Raw genomic sequence first — 22,306 nt, 5'->3', positions numbered from 1 at the left:
TTTAAAAATACTTAGTAGCCGCTCAATTGAACCTTAGTAACCGCTTCAATTAGTCAGCAGCCGCCATCTTGATCACGGTGGTGTGCTCTAGCTACAAAAGACTTTTTTTAGAAGAGAAAGTTCGACAATTTAAAGATATACCTACGGAAACTTCAACATGTCTATTATGGAATACAATGGTGCCGCCATCATAGCTATGGTTGGCAAAGATTGCGTTGCAATTGCGGCAGATCGACGTTTAGGAATTCAAGCTCAAACTTTGTCTTGCGATTTTCAAAAAATCTTTCAAATGGGTGACAAGCTTTTTCTGGGTCTTCCTGGGCTGGCGACGGACGTGCAAACCGTGTCAAACCGGCTCACTTTTCGCAAGAACCTGTACGAACTGCGAGAAACTCGTCAGATCAAGCCCAAAACTTTCATGAGCATGGTGTCAAACTTGCTCTACGAAAGGAGATTCGGGCCTTACTTTGTGGAACCGGTGATTGCCGGGTTAGACCCGAAGACCAACGAGCCGTACATCGCGGCGTTAGATCTGATCGGATGTCCGATGGAGACGAAAGATTTTGTGGTGAGTGGCACTTGCTCGGAGCAGATGTATGGAATGTGCGAGTCTCTGTGGGAACCAGATCTCGAACCCGATGATCTGTTCGAAACCATCTCCCAAGCCTTAATGAATGCTGTGGATCGAGATGCTGTCAGTGGTTGGGGTGGCATTGTTCATGTGATAGAGAAAGATAAGGTTACAACACGGACACTGAAAGCTAGAATGGACTAGACAACGTTGCTACCGAAAAAAATTCAGAACATTACAAGGCTGTAACTTTGGATTAGTATTTTGAAGTTAGTATTTTGCTAACCTTTGTTTTCAAGTATATGATTAAACTTTGCAAAACTTTTCTTGTGAAAACGAAGCTGTGGAAAAGGATAAAGTGAATTAGTTTTATCATGGGGGTGGTGGGTACTTTGAGTCTTAGCTAGTTTCATACCACCTTACCCCCTCCCCCCTTTGCCTTCTGTATCCACTTACTACCATAACCTGAGTTGTTTTTTCCCCTTATTTACTCTGTTGGCTTTAGGGTCAGATTTGATAGGCAAACAATTTAAGCATAGGAAAGGAATTGATTTAATTGTCTTTAAACCTTGCTGAAAGTTAAATCTGAGGAGGCTATTCTGTCTGTCCATTTTGTGTATATTTATTTTTCCTGATCGCTACATTTGGTATTGTATTTTTTCGGTCAAATGATGATTTTTGCGTTTTGCATTGCTGTAAATCTTAAGGATTTACCCTTCTGATTTTGGTTAAAAATATTGTGTGAATATGAAAAAGAAACCAAATAACTCAAGAAAACAGGCAGGTAAAGGAGAAAAACATGGACGATAACCCTGAAGATCATGACCTAACAATACTGTAGAAAAAGAAGTTTAAAACTTGTTACCAGTATTGGGAAAAAGATACAGTGTAGGAAACAATGTGAAACACTAGAAAATGTTCAAATATGTTCTAGAGAAGGAGTGGTCCTTAACATTTGGACAATGAGAAGAGGGTTGCATCTTTGCACGCGTTTTCTTTCCCTGGGGCACAAATTCAGTTTTCAACGTAGAGTTACAAAAGGAAATGAAAAAAAAGGGTAATGTCAAAAAATGTCAAGGGAATCCATAGGGAGCTAAGTGAACAAAAAATCTGGTAAATTTTTTTTTTCCGAATTAAACCACCGCAATTTCCGGAAACTACAAGAATGAGCTGCTTCCAGCAGAAATTACCTCTCAAAAGCCATTTTACTTCCGATAAATGGAATGCCCTGACGTTCCCTTTCTTATCCGGCGTTAAGACAAGAAACGAAGCTATTGATTGGGAAGGAGAAAAGTTTTGTTGCTTTGTCTGAATTACTGGTACTTGGTAATTCAAGATTGGATGACGAAGCAATTTGCCATTGAGCGTCGAAAATAAACCAAGAATGCTTCGATTTTGCTTCGCTCTGTTATTGGTACAGGAAACTCGTGCCAATCTCTCAACCAGTCAGATTCAAAACTAACACCAATCACGACTTGGTCGCTCGCGCGTTGGGCAGTTTCGTTGCTTTTACTTCGATTCTCACTGGCTCGTAAAAGTAATTTCCTTTCATCGAAAAGCGCTCTAATTTTTCAGGGACGAAAACCTGACTCTAGCAAAAGCATACCTTTGCTAGTAAATAATCAATTTTCGTATCCTTTTGTAAGATTTCGTTTATTCCGTACTCTCCCGGCTAAATTAACCAAAATACTTGTGGTATTTCCTCGAGTTTCGTTGGCTTAAAGATATGTCTTCTCTTTTCGTCTTCAAATTGCGGAACAAATTCGACAGAGAAGTGCCTTGACCAAGTAAGAATATTTATACTGGATGGAAATGAAATGGAACCATACCTCCGAAACGGATGCGTTCTGAACGAATTCTTAGTTCAAATCATTTCCTTTAATATTCTGAGTTCCGACGACAGAAAGGCTCGGTGAAAGCCGTATATTTCATTTCAGATCGGTAATTGTCTTGTGGTATTGAAAGAAATTAGAGATTTCCAACTTGATGCTAAATTACGAATTTGATGACAGCGAATTAAATTCATAAATATTCTATTTGCCACGAGGAAAATGCTTTGTTTAAGATTATAAACACTTTTCTACATACAACCTCAATTAAGTAAAAACCGAAAATCGCAGTCTAATATTGCCTTGAAGAAACACAATGAAGAATGCGTGCAAACAAGTGTAATATATATATATATATATATTTGATTCGATACCTGTATGTGACCCGCAGCAAATATTTGACTTCTGATGCTCTTTCCTTTGAAATGCTTCTTTTCATTGATTAATCGCTTTAGGCCAGCAGAATGAATATAATAAAAGTGTCTGAAATATTCTTCTCTCTCTAGTGGACAGAGTTAGTGGTTGTGAAATTCTTTTAGAACCTGATTCTAGCCTCTAACTTTTGAGTTATCGGATTACATCGCAATCTGAATGCGGTTGCAGCTGCAAAAAGCAATAGTTATTAAAATTCTAAATTTAGATCTGTTGGGGAGTTGTCCAAAGAAAAAAATTTATGTACAACTCCCTCATGTTCGACTTTGACAACACGAAAACCTAGATTTTCCACTTCATTTGTTTTTCTTAAAGAACTTGTTTGAACTATCTGTAATTCCTTGTCCTTCCCGAAGCCATTCAAATTACCAGTGAAAACGTATTTCACGTTGGCTTCTATGAGTTTAGGAACGATTTCTTGGCGCGTGTTTAATTCAATGTTGTCTGCATTGCTCTCCTCATCTATAGATTTGCGAAACCATGGAGTTGTTTGCAGAAGAACGATTTGTTTTGGCGGGTTTACTTGTGCTTCCAACAGCTTTGATTCAAGCCATTCCTGTTGATCTGTTTTAAAACTCTCCATATCGGCGTTCACGTCTTTGTAATAACTGGTATTCATGGCTAAAAACTGAACTCCTTCAACCCAGAAGGCAAACCAGTCATCGCCAAAAGTATTCCGATACGCATCGACGCCGTCCAATGTCAGTGGATTACCGCAGTCTGTTGGGCCACAAACACACACAACAGGAATCTCCGCGCTTAAATTTTCAAATGCCGACTTAAAACTCTCTATCTGCGGGAAATATTCTTTATCGTTTGGTGATGCATTCGTGTAATTTCCATGTACGAGTAAAAATCTCGGTTTAGGTCTCATGTCGTTAAGAGCATTTATGACTTTTTCTAAAAGGCGTTTCTCCGCATCACAGCTTTCTTCGGGACGTGCGTCGTGGCCGAACTTTGGAGCCACAACTTGAACGAAATAAAAAACGTCTTTGCAGGTACCCTCGCGATATCTGGTAAACACGGGTAGTTTGTAATCTTTTGCCTTCAAAATTCGGCTTTCTTCAGGTGTCTTACCGGCTCTGCTCGCTTGATTCATCACCAAGGCATCGGGATGAATTTCCAAATTTAATCCGAGATTATCGGGTCGAAGCATTTTTTTTGATCGATCGCTAAGGTCCGCAAATTTTTCGTGTATAGTTTTTCTCCAATTCAAATTATAAAACATATGGCTTCAGAGTACACATGCGTACACCAGCATATGCAAATTCGGGACCTTATTAGCTAAAGCTTAGCAAAGATGTCAAACCATGATTTAAATAATTTTAAATACAATTTGCTACTCCGACGAAAAAACAAAAGCTATCCAAAAAGCCATTTGCTCCGTTTCTTCGAAAAGTTGAAATCCTATTGTTTTTTCTTTTTTTTGCCCGGATTTCTATAATTTGTGACTTGGTGAGTGAAAATAAAACTCGTATAAAATGTCTTTAAAAATACAGTGATTAATTCTGGAGTCAAAACATTTGACGCAATGGTCTCTCGTTAAATTTGGAACTGATTATTCCAGTTGTAAATCTATCATTATTTCAAAAGATCCACGAAGTTTTTCTGTTCAAATTTTGGCATGTAAAATAAGAAGTCAGGCTTTTTTCTGAAAAGCGCCCTCCCGGACCGGTATATTATTACACATTCTGCGCGGTACAGTTCGATTTGCAGGCCAGTTCATCTACATCTTTAGTTTATCTATCAAATCGGTAAATGCAAATTGATCGATACCATTAAAGAAACAGATCCTTTCTGTATAAATCAGCAGATGAGAAAGCTTTGAAAATTTCATTAAATCAGCAATTTCAAAATTGAAATCAGTACTGAGTAACATGAAGGAGACCATAAAATATTTGTTCAGCAAAACAGAAAAAAACACCCAAGAGAAGTATGAATAATGAACCAAGGATGAATAAATGTGGCTAAGAAAGAGAATATTGAAATAGGCTGCAAAATATGAACTCGGCGGAGGCACCTCGCCTTAATTTTCCCAGAGGGGCTAACATCGGCTTATCCACTAATAAAGGCCAAGAGGAATTTCAGCAATATTCCTCAACTCACCATAAATTGAAACGTTCAAGGTTATTATTTTTTAACAGTTTGGACCGCACTTTCTATTGGTGTACCGAGAACACGATAAAGAAAAACTCGTACCTTCAGAAGCTTTCGGAGGGATGTCCCAACATTCCGAGTGGTTTTTCAAGCAAGAGGATATAACTTTAGCCTCCATTGCAATTCGTTGCCGAGCCAAAAAAATAAATACATAAATAAAAATAAACTTTCCAATATATTTTTTTAGAATGTCTCTGCTTTGTGTGGGTTTACTGGTAAGATAAACGACAGTTTATAAGCTATAAATCAAACACGTGAAGTATTTTATGTAGTTTACAAACTGTAGCTATCAAGCAGTATGCAGTATGCAGGACGCGTGACATATGAACTTCGTAATAGACCTCGCTCACTATAAAGTCTCTGTGGCTCAGTGGTAGATCATCGGAGCGCGGAATCCGAAGGTCTAAGATTCAATTCCTCATGGGGACTCAAAATTTTTTCTTTGTCCCACGCTCGTGACAAGAAAAAAAATATGTTTCTCTATTTTCTCTGTAGCAAATTACCAAAAAACATGCAAAACCTAACGATGAAAGAAGGTGAACTGAAGAATTCAATGAACCTTTAAAGTGAAAAAGAAAATGGAGCAAAAATCCTGGTAGATAAATAAATAATTGAAAACATATAGTTACAAGTTACAGATATTGCAAAGACAGGTATGTGTTAAGGGAAATAATTAATGAATAGACCTGAAATGCTGGAAACTTAAGTTGCTCATTTGAATGCCGGAAGTTGCAAGAAAATTGCCAAAAATCCAAAAAGTTGCCACCCAAAATTTAAAGAGTTGATCCCAAAGTTTCTTGATCTTTTTATATAAATGTAAATCAAAAGAGTTGTTTTTCATTCGTTACAGTAAATAATGACGTCGGTTAAGTAGACAGCTTGAGGTCTCAAAGAGTTGCTCGCAAATATTTGGGAGATTTAAGGATACTCTTAAGTATAACGGAACAAAACGCATGGTTCATTTGCGTTCAAAAGGGTTGGTAACCATTATCAAGAAATTCGCCTAAATTGAAATTTTTATGAAATCGTTAACTTTTTCGAGCTTGATATGTGTTCTAAACTTCTGTTTTTCCCAATAATTACTTAAAAGAGGCAAACATTGCTCCAAGTTGCTAGAACTACAAAAAGTTGCCCCGAACGCCAAAAGTTGCCGAGAACAAATGGGACAGGCTTATTCGTAAGGTCACAAATCTTGGCCTCCCATAAATTCTCTTCGCATTCGCTTTCGTCAATACGAAAATTAAAAATAAGGTGAAATATCTTCGTAATTAATCAAAACGCCTTCAAAAAATTCAACTGAAATGTAAAGCTAAAGACGATTGCGCATGCGCCACATTTGGAGCTTTCCTGCGTCATTCATTAATTGAGGTTAATTACTCACATTTAAATTTCTTACCTCTTTCAAGAACCGCCATCAGGCAAACAGCATGTTATCGAATAATAACTAATAAAATCTTCACAAATCACTTCAACGTTTCTTGATCTCCCCCGTAAATTAACTACACGGCAAGTGACCTCTATGGATATGACATCAAAAAAATTAAGTTGCTATTCAAGTTTCTGTTTGAGGACAATATTTTTAGCTTCTTTCTTTCGCCTGAAAGGAAACTAACTAAAAATTCTAGCCCTTTTTATTGTGTTTGAAGTTCTCCAATGTGAGGAGTATTAGAAATAGGTCAAACTGTAAGGAGAATCTAGTTGTTGAGATTATGGTTATTATGGTTATTTTGTTATGCAGATTAGGCTTACGTTAAAGTATCGGCGTTATTGATATTCGAATTAGGCGTAGTTTCCTTTGAGTGACTGAGGAAATTTTTTGTTAGTTTATAAATTAAGTAGCCAGGGTGCGGAGGGCATTTTCTCAAGTTGAGGAGGAGTAATCTGCGCTAAACTACCTTGGAAAAGCATTCCGATGGACGAGAAAATCATGATAGTTAGTCCTGATGAACAACAGGAAGTCGCTGTGCAAGACAGAGAGCAGTTTGGAACGAACACGGACGAAAAGGTGTCAAAGAACGTGGACGTCAACAAAAGAGAATTGCACTTCGTTTTTCGGGCAATAACTTTTCCCACAGTAGAAAGCAAAGGAGAAATTGTTAGTGAGTCTTTCGTCAACGTGGAAGCTTCATCAGTTGGAGAAAACAGCTGTCGGCGTCTCCGTTGGCCCAACACAACTTGGCCAACTTGGAATAATCAACAGCCAGCGCATGAAGGCTTACACCGTTACGAAAACAGAAGAGATGAACAGAAGAGTAAGTTGTACGCCAAGGAACATTCAAGAAGCAAAAAGAGAGTGCAATTTGACGAAGCTGTGTATGTATTTTCTGAGCTAAAAAACTAGTTGATCAGAGGCTTGAGTCCTTAGGATTCAAAAGTTTCGTATCAGTTTATTCTTGTCTTTATAGTGATCTAATACGTTCCTGTCTCTTGAATATGTTTAAGAAGGCCGTTCAGTTCTCTTCACTGATCTATTTGTAATGCAAATAACGGTACAGATGGATTTACTTAAGTCTGGTTAAATTTCCAAGACTTCCTGTAAAATTTATGCTTTTGGAAATAGTTTTGAAATCTGGATTGCGCATTCGTTTCTGTTTTTTTACTTATTCCACTAATTGCCAATTTAGTTCATGGAAAGTTAGTGTCGATATGATAATTATTACTCTTGTCTAAGCCAAGAATGATTTGTAAAATCTTTTCGAAACTTGACTCGATTCGCAAAGTCTTGAAATAGAATACTGGAAACACGGTTGCAATGATATCATTTTGGCATGATGTAGTTACAGAATGCGCTCTCAATCTTAGTTCTTAAAGCTTGGTCTTTACATTCCAATAAATATAATGATAGGGTGAAGCAACGAGCTGGCAACCGTGGAGAGCTTTTTCCAATTGTTTTTATTTTCAGTACAAAAAGGATCTGGGGCCAGCTTAGTGCGTTTTTCTTTGCCAAATTCTATGGAAGCTGTTTGAATATGATTTACTGGTACAAATCGAAATGTTTAATTTATCAAAACGAATTCTAGCGAGCAGAATGTGAGACGCATTGCAAACCAAAGTTACGCCATCGCTGTCTGAGATTTCCACAAGACATAAATTTAGACCAAATGAATAAAGGGGGTAAGTTTCTAAAGAAACTGTGGTGCTGCGTCGGTGGGAAAGTATAACAGGGTAATTTAGTGTTATCAACCGAGTTGATAACGTAAATTGGCCACCGTGAAGAGTTTTTAAGCTGACATTACGAGTGTTAGCCCTTTGCGAGAGCGAACCCACAATTCTTCCATTTGCTCTGACGAAGGTCTAACGCTCGAAACGTCAGCTTTGAAAACTCTTTACAATGGCCAATTTACGTTATCAACTCAGTTGATAAATGCTAAATTACCCTATAATTTCAGAAAAGTCTTAAATGTTTTTTCTACAACATTATATTTAAATTGAAATTCACATTAAATTTTTTGAGAACTTTCCCTTGCATTTATCCAAAATTTAAATAAAGTTGGACTTCTTTTTGCTGTTGCCATGAACGTTATGCCTGAACTCATTACCACATCCTCAAGCCATCACCACCGCTGGCCTCTAAGAAGCACTTACCCATTATAGTCTGTTCAGTGACCAGTTATACGCCCCATCTTAGTCACTTTTGGGCAAATGTAATTTTTGTGATCCTAAATGAGTCACTCTTTGTACTATAAATCTACCGTATAAAGCCTTTTCAGTGGGTGATCATTAAGTTGTGCGCGAAAATACTAGTGCTGGAATGAAGGAAGTTACAAAAAAGGTCCTCGTTTTTAAATCCCTACTTACCAGAATTTTCTTCCCCCCCCTCCCCCCCCCCCCAAAAAAAAAGAAATCCTGAAAATTCGCGACCCTATTATTGTAACTGTATCTGTCACTGTGTTGGAAATGCAACCCATTGCAGACAAGTAATAACAGTCAATCCAGCCGTGAAAATGTGACCCTATCCAGCGACACATCCCCATTAGCCTATGACAAGGAAATACCCCCTCATCTCCCCCCGGAACAATCAATATATTCCTTGTAACCCCTCATCATTTCCTTAGCCTTAATCCTGTAGCTCCCATGAGTGACCAAGACAGAATTTCTCCTTACAATCTCAATATAACTTCATCCAGACAAGTGATGAGAATAAAGAAAAATATCAATTAGGGGATTATCAGTTGATCCAATACCAAATTCTCCAAAGTTACAACATACGAATCGTAGGGCAGACTGTAAGGAGAACTACTAATGAGATCCGTTCTTGGGAGTGAAAGGGTTAATTAATCATGCTAAAATATCAGTTTATTGGAGCGCAGAAAGATAGGTTTCAGATTTTTTCTGAATGTTAAGTGGTGTTGTTAGTGTTGAAGTTTATACGCAGTTCCTTACATTTCGTCTTGTTTAGTTAAAAGTTATCCACGAACGCACGGTTTGCTAGGATGTCAACACATGTCAACAGCCCCATTCTGAAAAGAAGTCGTGGCTGTTTGCGCACATCTCTTGCCATCACCGACTTCCTCACCTTGGTGCGTCGCAGCTGGTTGAATGCAGGCTTGTGCCTAACTTCATGACCAGTATCCGGTCGACGATGAGGTCAAAAGCGTTTTTAAAGTGAAAAAGAATTACCCTTACAGTAGCCTCATTACCGTCTGCGGCACTGTACCAGGTATGACTTATATCAACCAGGCTTCGGTGATACTCGAACTGGGAACGATGCTAAACTTCCTCGGGTCGACCTTATCGAGCCTAAAAGGTTTGACATAACGATCAACCACGAAATCGTTAGTCAACTTGAAAAGGATAGGTGTAGGTGGAATTGGCCTTTTAAGTGGAATTGGTCTTTGAAGACCACTTAAAAGTGCCTGTTTACGTCGTAAACAGGGGTCTGCTCAGGAATAAGGGCAACGTACGTTGGCGTGTTTCCAGGACTGGGGCAGTCTAAAATATCATAACCTGAAACATTATAGCCTAAAACACCATAATTATAAGAAAATTAATCATTTCTTGAGTACGCGATTCGTTTTAACAGAAAAATTAACACCAACGGAGATCTTTCTTTTCTTTACCTGGCCACAGAGCGAAACTCATCTAGCCGTCGATGGAAGCTCAGAGTCTGGGAACGAGAAAGTACTCTAAGGTGGCGACTGTTTTGATAAGGATGCCCCATCCTACTTACTACGCTTTTTTGGCACTTTTAACTCTTATGCTAGAAATTAACTCAGCTTTTTCAGCGCGAATAGCTGGTTTCCATACTACAGGAGGATCACAGTACATAAACACCAGAAACATTCTAGAAGAGTTAGCAACTCGTGGACACGAGGTCGCGTGCTGTGTTCTCCTATTTTGCATGATACTGTTATTTTAGCAAGGCAGAGAAATTATCGTGATAATTAATTTTTTTAATGTTGGTGGTTGGAATCAGATTAATTTTACACCGGAAACAGCTATCTTGCTTAAACCATTTCAAGTTAATTACATGTGTGATATCTGCCCCAGAGATCGACAAGTGGAACAGGTGTTGTTAATCAGTTTGTTTACGTTCCCTCTGTGGCCAAAAATCCCGATGAATTCTCTTCAAACGATTCATTTATAAATTTCCCAAGTCTCCTATATTCCCCTCTCAAAACAGGATTTGAAACTTGTTCTTTGTTTGGTCGCTATCAAAGGGTACTTTCTGTCGGAAAATTCGAGGTTAGATTTCTGAGTACCTTATGATGCATGAAGAGCTAGGAGTTTCGGCACTGAGCAATTGAAATCAAGTTTAGTAATTGCATATCGTTACTTCAGTTCTAATGCTTCATTTGTTGAAGATTGATGGAGATATTCCAAAAACCCCATAGGCAGTATCTGACCAAGGTAGACAATATGCAATTATTTAGTAACAGGCTTTAGGGATCAATCATTATTTATCACTTGGGAGGGGTCGGAGGGTTTTAATTGGGCCACGATAAAATATACCTGACCCTCCCCCCCTAATAAGGCCCTCTAATAATCTCATGATCACCCCTCCCTGGCAGATAATTAGCAGTCAATTTTCTATGCCCCCTTCCTTTTTTTTTACTTTGTGCAATGACTGAATACCCCCTCCCTTGCCCCTGAAAATCATGTGATCCCCTAAAATTCTCCAACTCCTCCTAGGGATCAATAATTAAGTTGAGATGTAAAGATAAGGCAAATTTATAATAAATAGCTATTGATTTTTTTACCTTTGATTTTAATTGGTTACAATTAGGTTGTAATGGTTGTTCCTTCGTCTTTTAATAAAATCAAGCCGACTAAGAAGGTACCTCACAACATTTACCAAGCACCTTTTAAACCAGGCTTCTTAGAAGATACGGTAATACCCCTTGAACTGGAAGGAAAAATGATGGAGGTACTTTTCAAGATGAGCAAGATTCAGGAAACATTATGTGAAAGTGCACTAAACTCCACTGAAGTTCTCAAGGAATTGAAAAACTATGATCTTATCATCTATGATAGTGGAGCATTCTGTGCAGCGTTAATTGGTGAACTCCTCAAGATTCAGCGCATTGAGTTGTTCCCTTACCCCCCTAACAGTCCAGATGCCTTTTATCACATGATACCCTCGCCAATTTCTTATGTTCCTCAACTTCCTATGGGATTTACTGATAAAATGACTTTCAAGGAGCGTTTGATGAATCTGGGATCATACATTGGCGAGAGACTGTTTTTGAGCATAGTCTATAACAGACCAATGAATGCTCTAAAAATGAGATACAACATTACGCCTGAAAGAAGCTTTGAGGAGGCTGTTGCTGATGTAGAACTACTTTTAATCATGGCAGATTTTGCACTGGAATACCCACAACCTCTGTTGCCAGGTGAGAACTCTTAAAACTTTACCATTTAACCCTTTAACTTCTAAGATCTGATTGTTAATTCTCCTCTCTACCTGCTACACATTTCTTTGTTAATTAATGATGAGAATAAGTTATCAGTAAATTAGTATGAAAGATCAAGATAACAACTTCTACCTGATAAGTTTGACTGTTCTCATTACCTACATACAGGATAATTTATGGATATTATAGGAAGGAAAAGTTACATATTATTTGTTTGTGGGAGTTGAAGGGTTAAGGTTTGTTGCATATTGTAATTCTCCCATTTGGCTGTAAGACACCTCCTTAAAAATTAGATGAGAGAATTTGGTGTTTCAACAAGATGTGACACTCAGTCATGACAGGACGGAAAAACGCGTGGACTGTAAGTACCTCCCGTTGTCCCATACAAAGCCTTAGAAAACTTTTCTAAGGCTTTGTATGGAACAACGGGAGGTACTTACAGTGCATGCATTATCCGTCCTGTCATGATTAATTGTGAAGATCTTAAAAGGGTTCCCATGAGTGCTTGCCAATTGATCTTGAGTAAAAAAGAGTTAGGTTAATAACTGGAACCAGAACTCTATAACCTTTATTTCTGGCTCTCAAAAGATGATTGAGAACTAAGCTTTCTACAATATCTTTAACCGTAGCCAGAGGAGGTTATACTTTCCCAGAATGGTTTTCAACCCCAATTAAAACTCAAGTATGGTCAAAAGTTGAAATATGATTGATAAGATCTTTATTAATTGAAGAGGAATCTTTGTTATATTTATTCAATAGGTCATGTTATGGTTGGACCACTAAATGTCAAAGATACTCAACCCCTCCCCCCTGATTTAGAAGAGTTTGTCAATAATTCAAGGGGGCATGGTTTTATTATTGTTTCCTTTGGTTCAATGGTGGCTTCAATCCTTCCAAGAGAGAAAGTGGATATGCTAGCTGATGCATTTGGAAAACTGAAACAAAAAGTTGTGTGGAGACTTAAAGGTATCTGCAGTTTTTAAAAGGAATTTTGAATTGCGCAGGGTCATAGCAAGCATGACACAAGACAAGGCAATTACCTTGCCTTGATTTCAGCCCAAGATTGACTTTTCTGAAGAAAAATGCCACATTTGCTTAAAAGAGCATTTCTGAGCCTTTAGATTTAAAAATTTTCTGGGGGGGGGAGGGGGGCATGCCTGCAGACCCCCCCTTGGCGGCTTGTGCCTTTGGTGCTCAAAACTTGCCTCGTCTTGTTCTTTTGTTTTGTTCTCGTTGTGTTGTTTACCAACTGAATATTTTATACAACGGCCATTTATTTGTTCCTTCTATCTTTCTATCCATCCTTTAGTTTGTCATCAGAGATAATCTGTTGGAGCATTGATCAATCTACTCTACTCAGTCAGTCATTGAATGCTCAATTAGTCAGTCAATCAGTCTTTGAGTCAGTTGGTCGGTCTTTTTGTCAGTTGTTCAGTTTGTCAGCTAGTCAGGCAGTCTGTCTGTTTGACAGTTGTTTAGTCTGTCATTTAGTTGGTAGGTAAGTCAGTCTGTCTGTCTGTCTGTCTGTTAGTCAGTCAGTCAGAAAGTAAGTCAGTCACTCAGATATTTAGACAGATACTTGATCAGTAGAGTTGGTTAGTCAGTCTGTTAGATACCAAGAAACTTATTTGGAGAACTTTATGATTTTCTTTGGTTTACATGTGTGATAGAATAGCACTCTGTCCAGTAGGAGTTGAAATACTCCTGATTAGAAAACAAACCCTCCCCTTGAGTTACTCACTTGTAAGATTAAATACTGGTATGTCTTTAAAATGGTTGGTTTTTCTTTCTGGCAGGTTATATCCCATCCTCCCTTAAAGCAAACATCAAAGCAGTTCAATGGTTACCTCAGAATGATCTCTTAGCACACAAGGACATCAAAGCTTTTGTCTCCCATGTGGGACATAACAGTCTGTATGAGTCAGCATACCATGGGGTCCCTGTGGTAGCCTTTCCATTGGGTGGAGACCAGGATAGCAATGCTAAGAAAGCTGAACATTTTGGCCTTGGTTTAATTGTTGATCATAAAAACTGCAGTGCGCAACAACTGTTTGAAACAATTGAGAAAGTTGTAGGGGAACCACGGTATGTAGTATGCTATATTTGTCAAAAGTGGTTTAAAAAGAACTTGTTGCTGGCCAATTAGGCCTTGAAATAAGTTAATTGTATGAAATGATGCTAATAAGTGTGTGATTTGGGGGAATTACTTACATGTCCACGTCCCTGAATGTGATCATTGCAGAATATTTTAAGTGTTAAATGTTTTTTCAAGTTTATTAGGTAACCACTGTGTTTACTTCTGAATCATGACTGCTGTAGAGAGCACTTTTTGGTTGGGTGTTGCAAAACCAAAACCAAAGTAATCACAGTGGACAATCTGATTATAGGAAAAAGTCAGGAGCAGTCAATGAGAACTTAAAGAGAAAAAACACGTAAACAGCTCTAAGAGGGGCAAAATGGCATTGACCAAGTTGCAGTTGGTTTTAGTTTTGAATCAGATTGGTTGAGAAAGTAGTGAAAGTTTTCCAGACCAATCTTACAGCAAAAAAGCAAACCAAATAATTCCAGATTACTCTCAACACTTGATTGAAATTTCTTTAGTCATAAGTTGAATAGCATGCACCTCTTATTAAGAAAGTGACTGTCACAGTGTTTGGGCTAAATTTGGCTTTGAATTGACTGTAAGGATTCATTGCTGCTGGTTAACATGAAAAAAGTGTCATTATTTTATTAAAATCCTTTACATAGAAATTCGATTTTTCTTCAGATTTAAAACAAAAGCAATGCACATCTCTGGGCTTTTGAAGGATCATCCTTACACACCTCTACAAGAAACCTGCAACTGGATTGAGTATGTAGTCAGACATGGTGGAGCCAGACACCTCAGAGCTCAAGTGTTTGACATTCCTTGGTACCAGTACTACTTACTTGACGTCATAGCTTTCCTTGTTACTATAGTAACCTCAGTTGTCCTTGTGATAAGATTCATATGTAAGTGTTTGTGTAGAGTGTGCTGTAAAAGGGGAGACACCAAACCCAAGAAGGAGTAAAACTGTGCTCTATGTTGTGATGTTATGTGACGCTTCCTCGGAGTGTTAAGTGAAATTTCAACCCACTCATTTCAGCACATAGTGTTTTTATACATAACTGTATTACGACACTTTGGGACATAATCTTTAACAAATTAGTAATATTAGGTCATGTGATGATATGGAAGAAAAAACTAGATATGGTTTACTCCTTTAGTATTGCCAACTAGAATTTAGAATTTTTTTTCATGTATTTTAAGAATAATAGTTATAGTGTATGGTATTTATCAAATGATGTATTTATTTGTTGATGCATTAGAATTGACAATTGAGATGTACACCAAGTATTTAACTGAAAGTATTGTTATTAACCACAGAGCCTCAAAGGCGAAACTTGCTGTTGAAGTTCATGAATTATAAAAAGACATTTGTCAGAAATTGAGCAATTTTTCAGTCAAATTCTGTGCACCTATGATTATTAGTTTTATCACAAGTCTGCAACATGCAGTGGAAGACCATATGCAGACACAGAGGTTACAAATTGAACTTCTTTGAGGCAGAATGATGAAAGATTGCTGCTCTGGTTCATATCATATGACCTGTGAAGGCATAAATAGTACATGCATTATGTATGCTTACTTGCTACAGAACCTTGATCTCCTTCTGCACATGGCAAATAGTTTTGTGATTTGTTGAACTTCTTCTTTCCTGAAGCCTCTGGTAATCAAGTCTTTAAGGATTTACATGCAACAGCTAATATTTAAGTTGTTAGAGTGATCAAACACCAAATTTTTTTAACAAATTTTCAGGGAAATGTGTAGCAGCTAGAGGGGACAATAAATGATCAGATCTTGAGAGTTAAAGGGTGAATGAGATGAGTACAACTTGTCTAATTACCAACACACTTTCATTGATACAAACACAAACCAAATTTTTAATGATAATTTCAATCACACACAATTAAAATTTACAGCATTATGAACTAAAAATACAACTAGGCAATTGCTTAAACGATCCCAACACCATTTACACAATAATTAACCCACAGATATTATAAATATATATTTATAATAAATACAGGCATGAATAAGAGTTGAATATTGACAAACTGCTGGTGACACTTCCCTTACTGTTTAATATCTAAGCTGTTTGTTAACCTTCAATCAAATCTTTAGAGCTTTTTCTAGCAACTATACAACTATTAACTGTGTAAAATACCATTAGCACTATTGAACTATCCACTAGTAACTATTAAAAGCCAATGTTATCTCTTGTTGAGATTACAAAAATTTGTAGGTCAACAAGACACTAATGACGTAAGCAAGAGATGTCACCTCTGACCTGTCAATAGAAAGTAAGAACTGGATAGAAGTCTTTTAAAACCTAACTTATTTATCAGCTATAAAAAAAACTACATCTACACAATACAGTAAACTATAAATTGAACAACTCAACTAAGCTTCTGAATATAAAAACTGTTTTCTGTTGCATCTCTTTATTCAAGACCAGTTCAAGAAGTACAACAGGTTTTTAGACCAGTGGATAACTCGCATCTGTGGCAATTCCACATTGGTTGTCTTTGTTTCTTGTCATCATAATGTACCCATCCATGCCCCACTTTTTTCCCCAGCTGCACAAGGAAAAAAAAATTCAGCAGATCTTTTAACACAATAAATTGTGTTGTGAACTTAACCCTATAACCCCTAAGAGTGACTGACATCTAATTTCTCCTTACAATATCCCCACTGAATCACTTATTGATGTCAAGAGAATAAGAAGATGATCACCGACTAAAGAAACTCCTGATTGATAGACAAATTCTCGTTGTCAGCACCTCAGTCAGTAATTGTACAGAGAACAGAATGGAGAATATGAATTTTGATGTTATGATGTAAAGGGTTAAGGTTTTTTTGACACCTGCTGCCATTCTACAATATCTATATCTTTTGTACATGTTCAAGCATCTCAGAACCTTTTCCATTAGTGGCTGGTGAGAGATGACAAGGAGGCTGTGTCATAGGGCAACACCCATACATGAGAGCCTGCTTGCAATCTAACCAGACTGCTGATAACTTGCTTTTATTGTAACACCTGATGTTCAAAAACTGTGAAACAACTTTGAACACCAGAAATGGCAGATTATAACACCAGATATTCCTCAGATTAGGCTGGGGACACTGTTATATTTCCATATGAATTGGTTGCAGAAAAAGTTGAGTACCCCTTCAGGCCACACCCAAAATAAACCTACCTGTTCTTTACAAGCCAGTAGTCTTTCCCATCAGCAGTTGTTCCATACCCCACAGCCAGCACACCATGATCCAGCTCAGTACTACTGCAATGAGGCTCATTATAAACGCCCTCCTTATAGAATTGGAAAGACGAGTGTCCAGCATCAATTGCTACAGAGATTGGTCCAACTGTGGCAACAGCAACCTTCAAGGCATCCTCATTTCCATGTTTAACGTCAACATATCCAGTGTCATCGGCACCAACTGATGATGAATTAAATTTGCACTTCTCATCCTGGGGAGGGAAGGACAAAGTGAGTACACACAGCACATGTTCATATACACAGAGAGATATACAGTTACCCCTCACCTTTCCAAACTGAACCAGATCTCTGAGGTCAGCGATTGAACCAGAGAATAACACATGATATTTCTCATTAACCCGTTACACCCTAACATCAGTAGGCATATTCTCCATACTGTTCTCTCCACATTTCCTAAGGTGCTGACAAGGAGAATTGTCTAACAATCAAGACCATCTTAAGTTGGTGATCACTTCCTTTATTCTCATGACCTTAATGTTTGATTCAGGGTTGACATTATAAGGAGAAATTAGATGCCAATCACTCTTTGGGGTTGAAGGGTTAAGACAAGCAAATCTTGCAGACACACATTGACTTCTGGCAAAAAAAAAAAAATTCTTGGATATCTCAAGATTGAAAGAAACCAGTTTCAGATTTCTCCATGTGTGTATAGACCTTAGCCAGTTACCAGGATAACAGATTACAAAGTTTATCTAACTCCTGATTTTTTCAAAAATCTTTAAGCAAGTCATCATCAGCCTTTTTTGTTTTAAATCTCTCAAAGCAGCGTGGAGCAGGTGGACTCAGGAACAAGTTGAGGAATAAGGTTGATAGCCTTTATCAGTGAAGCAACAGTCACATGATTAAACATTAAAGAATGGTAGAGAGAGTTTGATTTTCTAGGTTTGAGATGGAGTTACCAACTGAGTACTAACCTTGGCCTTGTAAGGATAACTTTTTTCTGTATCAATGCCATCATTAGCCTTGATGTACCTGAATGCGTTGTCCATCAAGCCTCCTTCGCATCCATTATTTCCAAATTTCCCAGAGCAGTCAACTAGGTTTTGTTCACTCAGAGACACCAGCTTTCCTGTTTTCTTGAAATGCTGGCCTTCAAGGGAACCAGTCTGAAATGGGAAAGGTTAAAAAAATACCTTTAACACTTCAACTTCCATGAGTGATCAAGACAGAGTCTCTTTTTACAATATCAATTTACAGAATCAAGATGACAAGTAGTGAAAATAAAGAAAAACTGCAATCAGAGGATTATTAGTTGATCCAATACCAAATTATCCAAACTAAGCAGGTAATTTAGCGTTAACAACTGGGTTGAAAACGTAAATTAGCCACTGTAAAGGGTAAAAAAGCTTTTGTTTTGAGCATTAGCCCTTTTCAGAATGATTAGAGGAATTGTGGGTTGTGTGTGGATTTATATGCAGAAAGTGGGGCTACGCCATTGGTGGGAATATGGTGACAAGAAAACAGGAATAAATTAGTTGAATGAAAAGCGCTTGTTGATTCCGTGGGGATTAAGGGTGCCAATTTGGAATATAAATTTTTGTTCTAGTGTTTTACGGCTTTCTGAACTGCCTAGATATAAGGAAAGGCTGCAAACTGCCATATGCTGTTTAGAATGATTAGGAAGATTAAAGTGTCTAGCGACTGGTTTGGATGCATCCTTGTCATTTCTTTCCACATCGCAAAGGTGTTCTTGGAATTGGTCACCCAGTCGTCTTCCTGTTTTGCCACAGAAGAATGAAAGAAATGAAGACCAACTAGAGATGCGTTTGCTTTCAAAAGAAATTATCCAAAGGAAATGTACAGAGAACAGAATTAGAAAATAAGCATGCTAATGTTAGAGTGTAAAGGATTAAACCAATCAACAACCAATCATACAAAATCTGTACAAAACAAAACAAAATTTCTTACAGTGCTGAAAGCCCAGCAAGATCCACATTGCCCTTGATTCTTGACCTCAGTTACGCAACCTTTCTTCCTCCAATCAACAGTGTCTGGCAGCTCAATATTGCTTGGTGGCAGAAATGTAGTTGGACCTTCTTTGCTCTTGGTGTCCTTGAGAGCTTTGTTGTAGCCATTCAAAGTCAAATGAACTTCTTTACTTGTCTACATAGAAACATAACCAAAAGAGACACATGTTAACCTTTGAACTCCCATGAGTGACCAAGAGAGAATTTCTCCTTACAATATCAATACAATATCAACCAAATAAGTAATGAGAATAAGGAAAAATATCAAGAGTGCAAAGGGTGAAAACACAGCTTGCTCACAAAAAGATCACACAGCTTGATAACAAAAATTAGTAATTCATTCACAATCATATCTTAACCCTTTCACTCCCAAGATCTGATTTTCATTTCTCCTCTCTAGCCGCAAGAGATTTCCTATTACATTGGTTATGGGAATTCAGTGTTAGATCAAGATAAAAACTTCTACCTAATAGGTTTGAATATTCTCGTAACCTGTTTGCTGGATAATACATGATATTATTGGGAGAAGGTACATGTTAATCACTTCTATCACTTCTTTAACATACTCAAGGTTCAAGAAATAATTTTTTTTAAAATCAAAGCACAACAAAATTTTTAAAAAAATAATTGTTGCAAACATTTTAATTTAGTGTATCATCTATTATCTTAAATAATTAACTTCATATTTATATAAATTAAATTTGATGTACCATGTCTCCTAAATGATTCATTTGAAGAGTGAATTTGCTGTTTGGGTCAGCATTATGTTTCTTGATGGTCTTCATATTTTCGTTCCAAATGGTATAACGTAAACTTTCTTCATCATCTGATTCATATTTCTTGTTATGAAATTCTTTCCACGATTGCCAGGTATTGTCTTTGATCAAAAGTTCAGACAGTGCCATTGATATAAAAAGTGTTATCAACAGGACAATTGTTGAGTGGGCCATGATGAGTATGTTATTCCTGAAACAAACAGAAAATGAGATAAATTTTGAGATAATTAGCTATATGTAAGCTTGTGGCTGAAATTATGATTTAACCCTTTAAATCCCAAGTTCTGATTAATAATTCTCCTCTCTAGCTGCTTAACATTTCTTTGTAAATTATTTACAAGAATTTAGTGCAAGATCAAGATAACAAACTCTTCCTGATAAGTTTGAATATTCTCATTACTTGTTTACCAGATAATGTCTAATTCCCATTAGTGTCAAGTCATATTGATATAAAACCCAAAAACTTAGCTCTTAAACACCCTTACCATGAGAAATTAAAGCCAAGACTAACTTTTAATCCTAGATTAATGTTAAACCCCTTTCGAACAACCAGACCCAGGAGAGGACTGTGTGATTTGGCTTTCAGGTTTGTGGAGTCATAATTTGGAAAAAGCATATAAAAGTATAGGTTACAATAAGCGATTTCAATTAATCAAGCTATTATTTTCATTTTCTGGTGTCAAGCTGTGTTTTACTTAATGTTTTATCACAAAGAAACAATCAGCAAGAGATTTTTAGTTTCGAACAGCTTCAATAACCATTAGAAACAGAAAAATTCCAGTTTTCAAATGAGTAACACCACATATTGGATCAGTTTCTTTAAGTTTAAGTTTTTCAGATTTCCGTTGGTAAAATGATTTTCCCTCATCAAGTTTGTCTGATTTGTCTGTCGGCAAATGGTGAAACTTTCAGACTAAGAAAACCAAAAAGATTGTTGTTTCGCTTCGTTCTGCCCTATGAATTTATACTAATACACTGAACACCTCTGAACTAAAAAAGTGGACACGAATTAAATCAAACTGTTGAGCTCACAGTTAAAATGCAGCATGTTTTAAACTTTCGTAAAGCGCTATCCTAGAAAACTTGCTCCACATAAAGTAAATTTAAATCCACTCCTAAATTACACGAACTCTCCAGAGTAAATCAAGTACAAAAGAGAAAGACTAGAAATAATTACTACTGTGACGATAAGACGAAGCAGATTAAGAATCAGGCAAGCACCATCTACAATTAGTCAATACAAAACGAAGATTGGACGAATTCCACAAACAAAACACACTTGTCGCTGGCGCTTGAAAGAAATTTTCATCCATTCACAGCGGGGGCAATGCAAGTGGAATGATCCCAACTCCGTTTATTTTCAGGTAGATGTATTCTACTTTGTGGAGTAACCTACATAAGTTCGAAATTGATCGTCGAATTATCTCAGGAAAAATTTAAGGGAAACGAAATCATAAAAAGGCAAGTTAAATATATAGCATCTTAACGTTTGAGATTGATCGCTAAGTTCTTTTTTGAAGAACATCTAAAAAGAATTACATAACTTAAATAATTAACCATGCTATACTACAGAACATCTTGGTAAACAAATTAAGGGAATAATGAAGGTTTTTTTAGATCTAATCATTCTTACCAGAACTTGAGGTCTTTTCCTCTATGGAATGAATGGGTCTGTGAAAAAAGAAAATGAGTATCGGGTTTTGTTGCAATATTGAGCAAAAGAAAGGAAAAAACTCGTGACTTAAGTGATCTCGTGACGCAGCGAATAACTTACCAATGACGCCCAAGGTTATTTGAAGAAAATCTGCGATCAGTTCTTCCTGTGTACCTGCAGACACCGCCAAAATTAAAAATTACACTAGAAAATATGGAAGACAAAGGAAATCATACAACTTACCTTACTTAACAAAAGCAGCAGTTTGAGGGGAAGTCAGAATGTTTAACCTTTGTTTGTGTTGATACTGATGCCGTTGCCGCTGATCTATGTGATTTAGGCACTAAATGGTCATGTGACTGGTGTCTATCACAGGTCTCCCAATCAAAGACTTTCACAGCTATCCCAATAAGGAACTCGTGTGTCCTTCAATCGAAAACCGAAAGGAACGAACGGTCAGTTTAATTTTCGAGTTTGTTTGCTTGCAATCGGTTTTAAAAAAGAGAATTTTGCCAAAGAAAAAACTGACATGGATGAAAAGAATGGAAAAAGAAATTGTTTCCCTCTAGAGTTTTGAGTGCCAGTACCTCATTACATTGGCTTTGACCACGGACTTCCTTGTGATGGTTTTAAGTTTGGAATTTTCTACCGCGCTCATGTATTAGTCACAAGCCCTTTAGGAAAACACTTGTGTCCAGG

The 22,306-nt window shown here is 37.2% G+C and overlaps 4 protein-coding genes across 5 annotated transcripts; 2 read left to right on the top strand and 2 right to left on the bottom strand.

Annotated features, from left to right (window-relative positions):
- The first annotated feature begins 18 nt into the window (after positions 1–18).
- LOC113671522 (proteasome subunit beta type-3) lies at positions 19–1,168 on the top strand. The gene has a single exon (XM_027187740.2). The coding sequence runs from the start codon at positions 158–160 to the stop codon at positions 773–775; it is 618 nt and encodes a 205-aa protein (XP_027043541.1). The 5' UTR covers positions 19–157; the 3' UTR covers positions 776–1,168.
- Positions 1,169–2,587: 1,419 nt separating this feature from the next.
- LOC113671521 (serine/threonine-protein phosphatase CPPED1) lies at positions 2,588–4,076 on the bottom strand. The gene has a single exon (XM_027187739.2). The coding sequence runs from the start codon at positions 4,058–4,060 to the stop codon at positions 3,023–3,025; it is 1,038 nt and encodes a 345-aa protein (XP_027043540.2). The 5' UTR covers positions 4,061–4,076; the 3' UTR covers positions 2,588–3,022.
- Positions 4,077–10,094: 6,018 nt separating this feature from the next.
- LOC113671419 (UDP-glucuronosyltransferase 2C1) lies at positions 10,095–16,350 on the top strand. Its single transcript, XM_027187604.2, has 5 exons — positions 10,095–10,303; positions 11,216–11,825; positions 12,606–12,812; positions 13,643–13,931; positions 14,614–16,350. Exons 1-5 carry the CDS (start codon positions 10,142–10,144, stop codon positions 14,894–14,896), a joined length of 1,551 nt encoding a protein of 516 aa, XP_027043405.2. The 5' UTR covers positions 10,095–10,141; the 3' UTR covers positions 14,897–16,350.
- On the bottom strand, positions 15,786–22,033 carry LOC113671420 (cathepsin L-like peptidase). Of its 2 annotated transcripts, none has more exons than XM_089194125.1 (8): positions 21,851–22,033; positions 21,728–21,781; positions 21,587–21,624; positions 19,888–20,143; positions 19,119–19,313; positions 18,125–18,316; positions 17,127–17,401; positions 15,786–16,505 (listed from the first exon to the last, which is right to left on the bottom strand). In XM_089194125.1, the coding sequence occupies exons 4-8, from the start codon at positions 20,125–20,127 to the stop codon at positions 16,406–16,408; spliced, it is 1,002 nt and encodes a 333-aa protein (XP_089050251.1). In that variant the 5' UTR covers positions 20,128–20,143; positions 21,587–21,624; positions 21,728–21,781; positions 21,851–22,033; the 3' UTR covers positions 15,786–16,405. The 2 variants fall into 2 exon arrangements, with proteins under 2 accessions (XP_089050251.1, XP_089050250.1); XM_089194124.1 differs by having other exon boundaries at positions 21,856–21,943.
- Between the last annotated feature and the right edge of the window lie 273 nt (positions 22,034–22,306).

Source organism: Pocillopora damicornis, chromosome 14 (genome assembly GCF_964200805.1).
Source record: "Pocillopora damicornis chromosome 14, jaPocDami1.2, whole genome shotgun sequence".
NCBI lineage: Eukaryota > Metazoa > Cnidaria > Anthozoa > Scleractinia > Pocilloporidae > Pocillopora > Pocillopora damicornis.
This window is presented reverse-complemented; position numbering and strand designations above follow the sequence as displayed.

What these genes read in the sequence shown, in the direction of transcription:
- LOC113671521 (XM_027187739.2), bottom strand. Translation starts at nt 4,060, where the DNA reads ATGTTTTATAATTTGAATTGGAGAAAAACTATACACGAAAAATTTGCG.
- LOC113671419 (XM_027187604.2), top strand. Translation starts at nt 10,142, where the DNA reads ATGCCCCATCCTACTTACTACGCTTTTTTGGCACTTTTAACTCTTATG. An exon ending in CCCACAACCTCTGTTGCCAG is followed by an intron (nt 11,826 to 12,605) that starts GTGAGAACTCTT and finishes TTTATTCAATAG; the next exon opens with GTCATGTTATGGTTGGACCA. An exon ending in AGTTGTGTGGAGACTTAAAG is followed by an intron (nt 12,813 to 13,642) that starts GTATCTGCAGTT and finishes TCTTTCTGGCAG; the next exon opens with GTTATATCCCATCCTCCCTT.
- LOC113671522 (XM_027187740.2), top strand. Translation starts at nt 158, where the DNA reads ATGTCTATTATGGAATACAATGGTGCCGCCATCATAGCTATGGTTGGC.
- LOC113671420 (XM_089194125.1), bottom strand. Translation starts at nt 20,127, where the DNA reads ATGGCCCACTCAACAATTGTCCTGTTGATAACACTTTTTATATCAATG. An exon ending in GTTATCCTTACAAGGCCAAG is followed by an intron (nt 17,402 to 18,124) that starts GTTAGTACTCAG and finishes TTCCCTCCCCAG; the next exon opens with GATGAGAAGTGCAAATTTAA. An exon ending in TACTGGCTTGTAAAGAACAG is followed by an intron (nt 16,506 to 17,126) that starts GTAGGTTTATTT and finishes TTCCTTGTGCAG; the next exon opens with CTGGGGAAAAAAGTGGGGCA.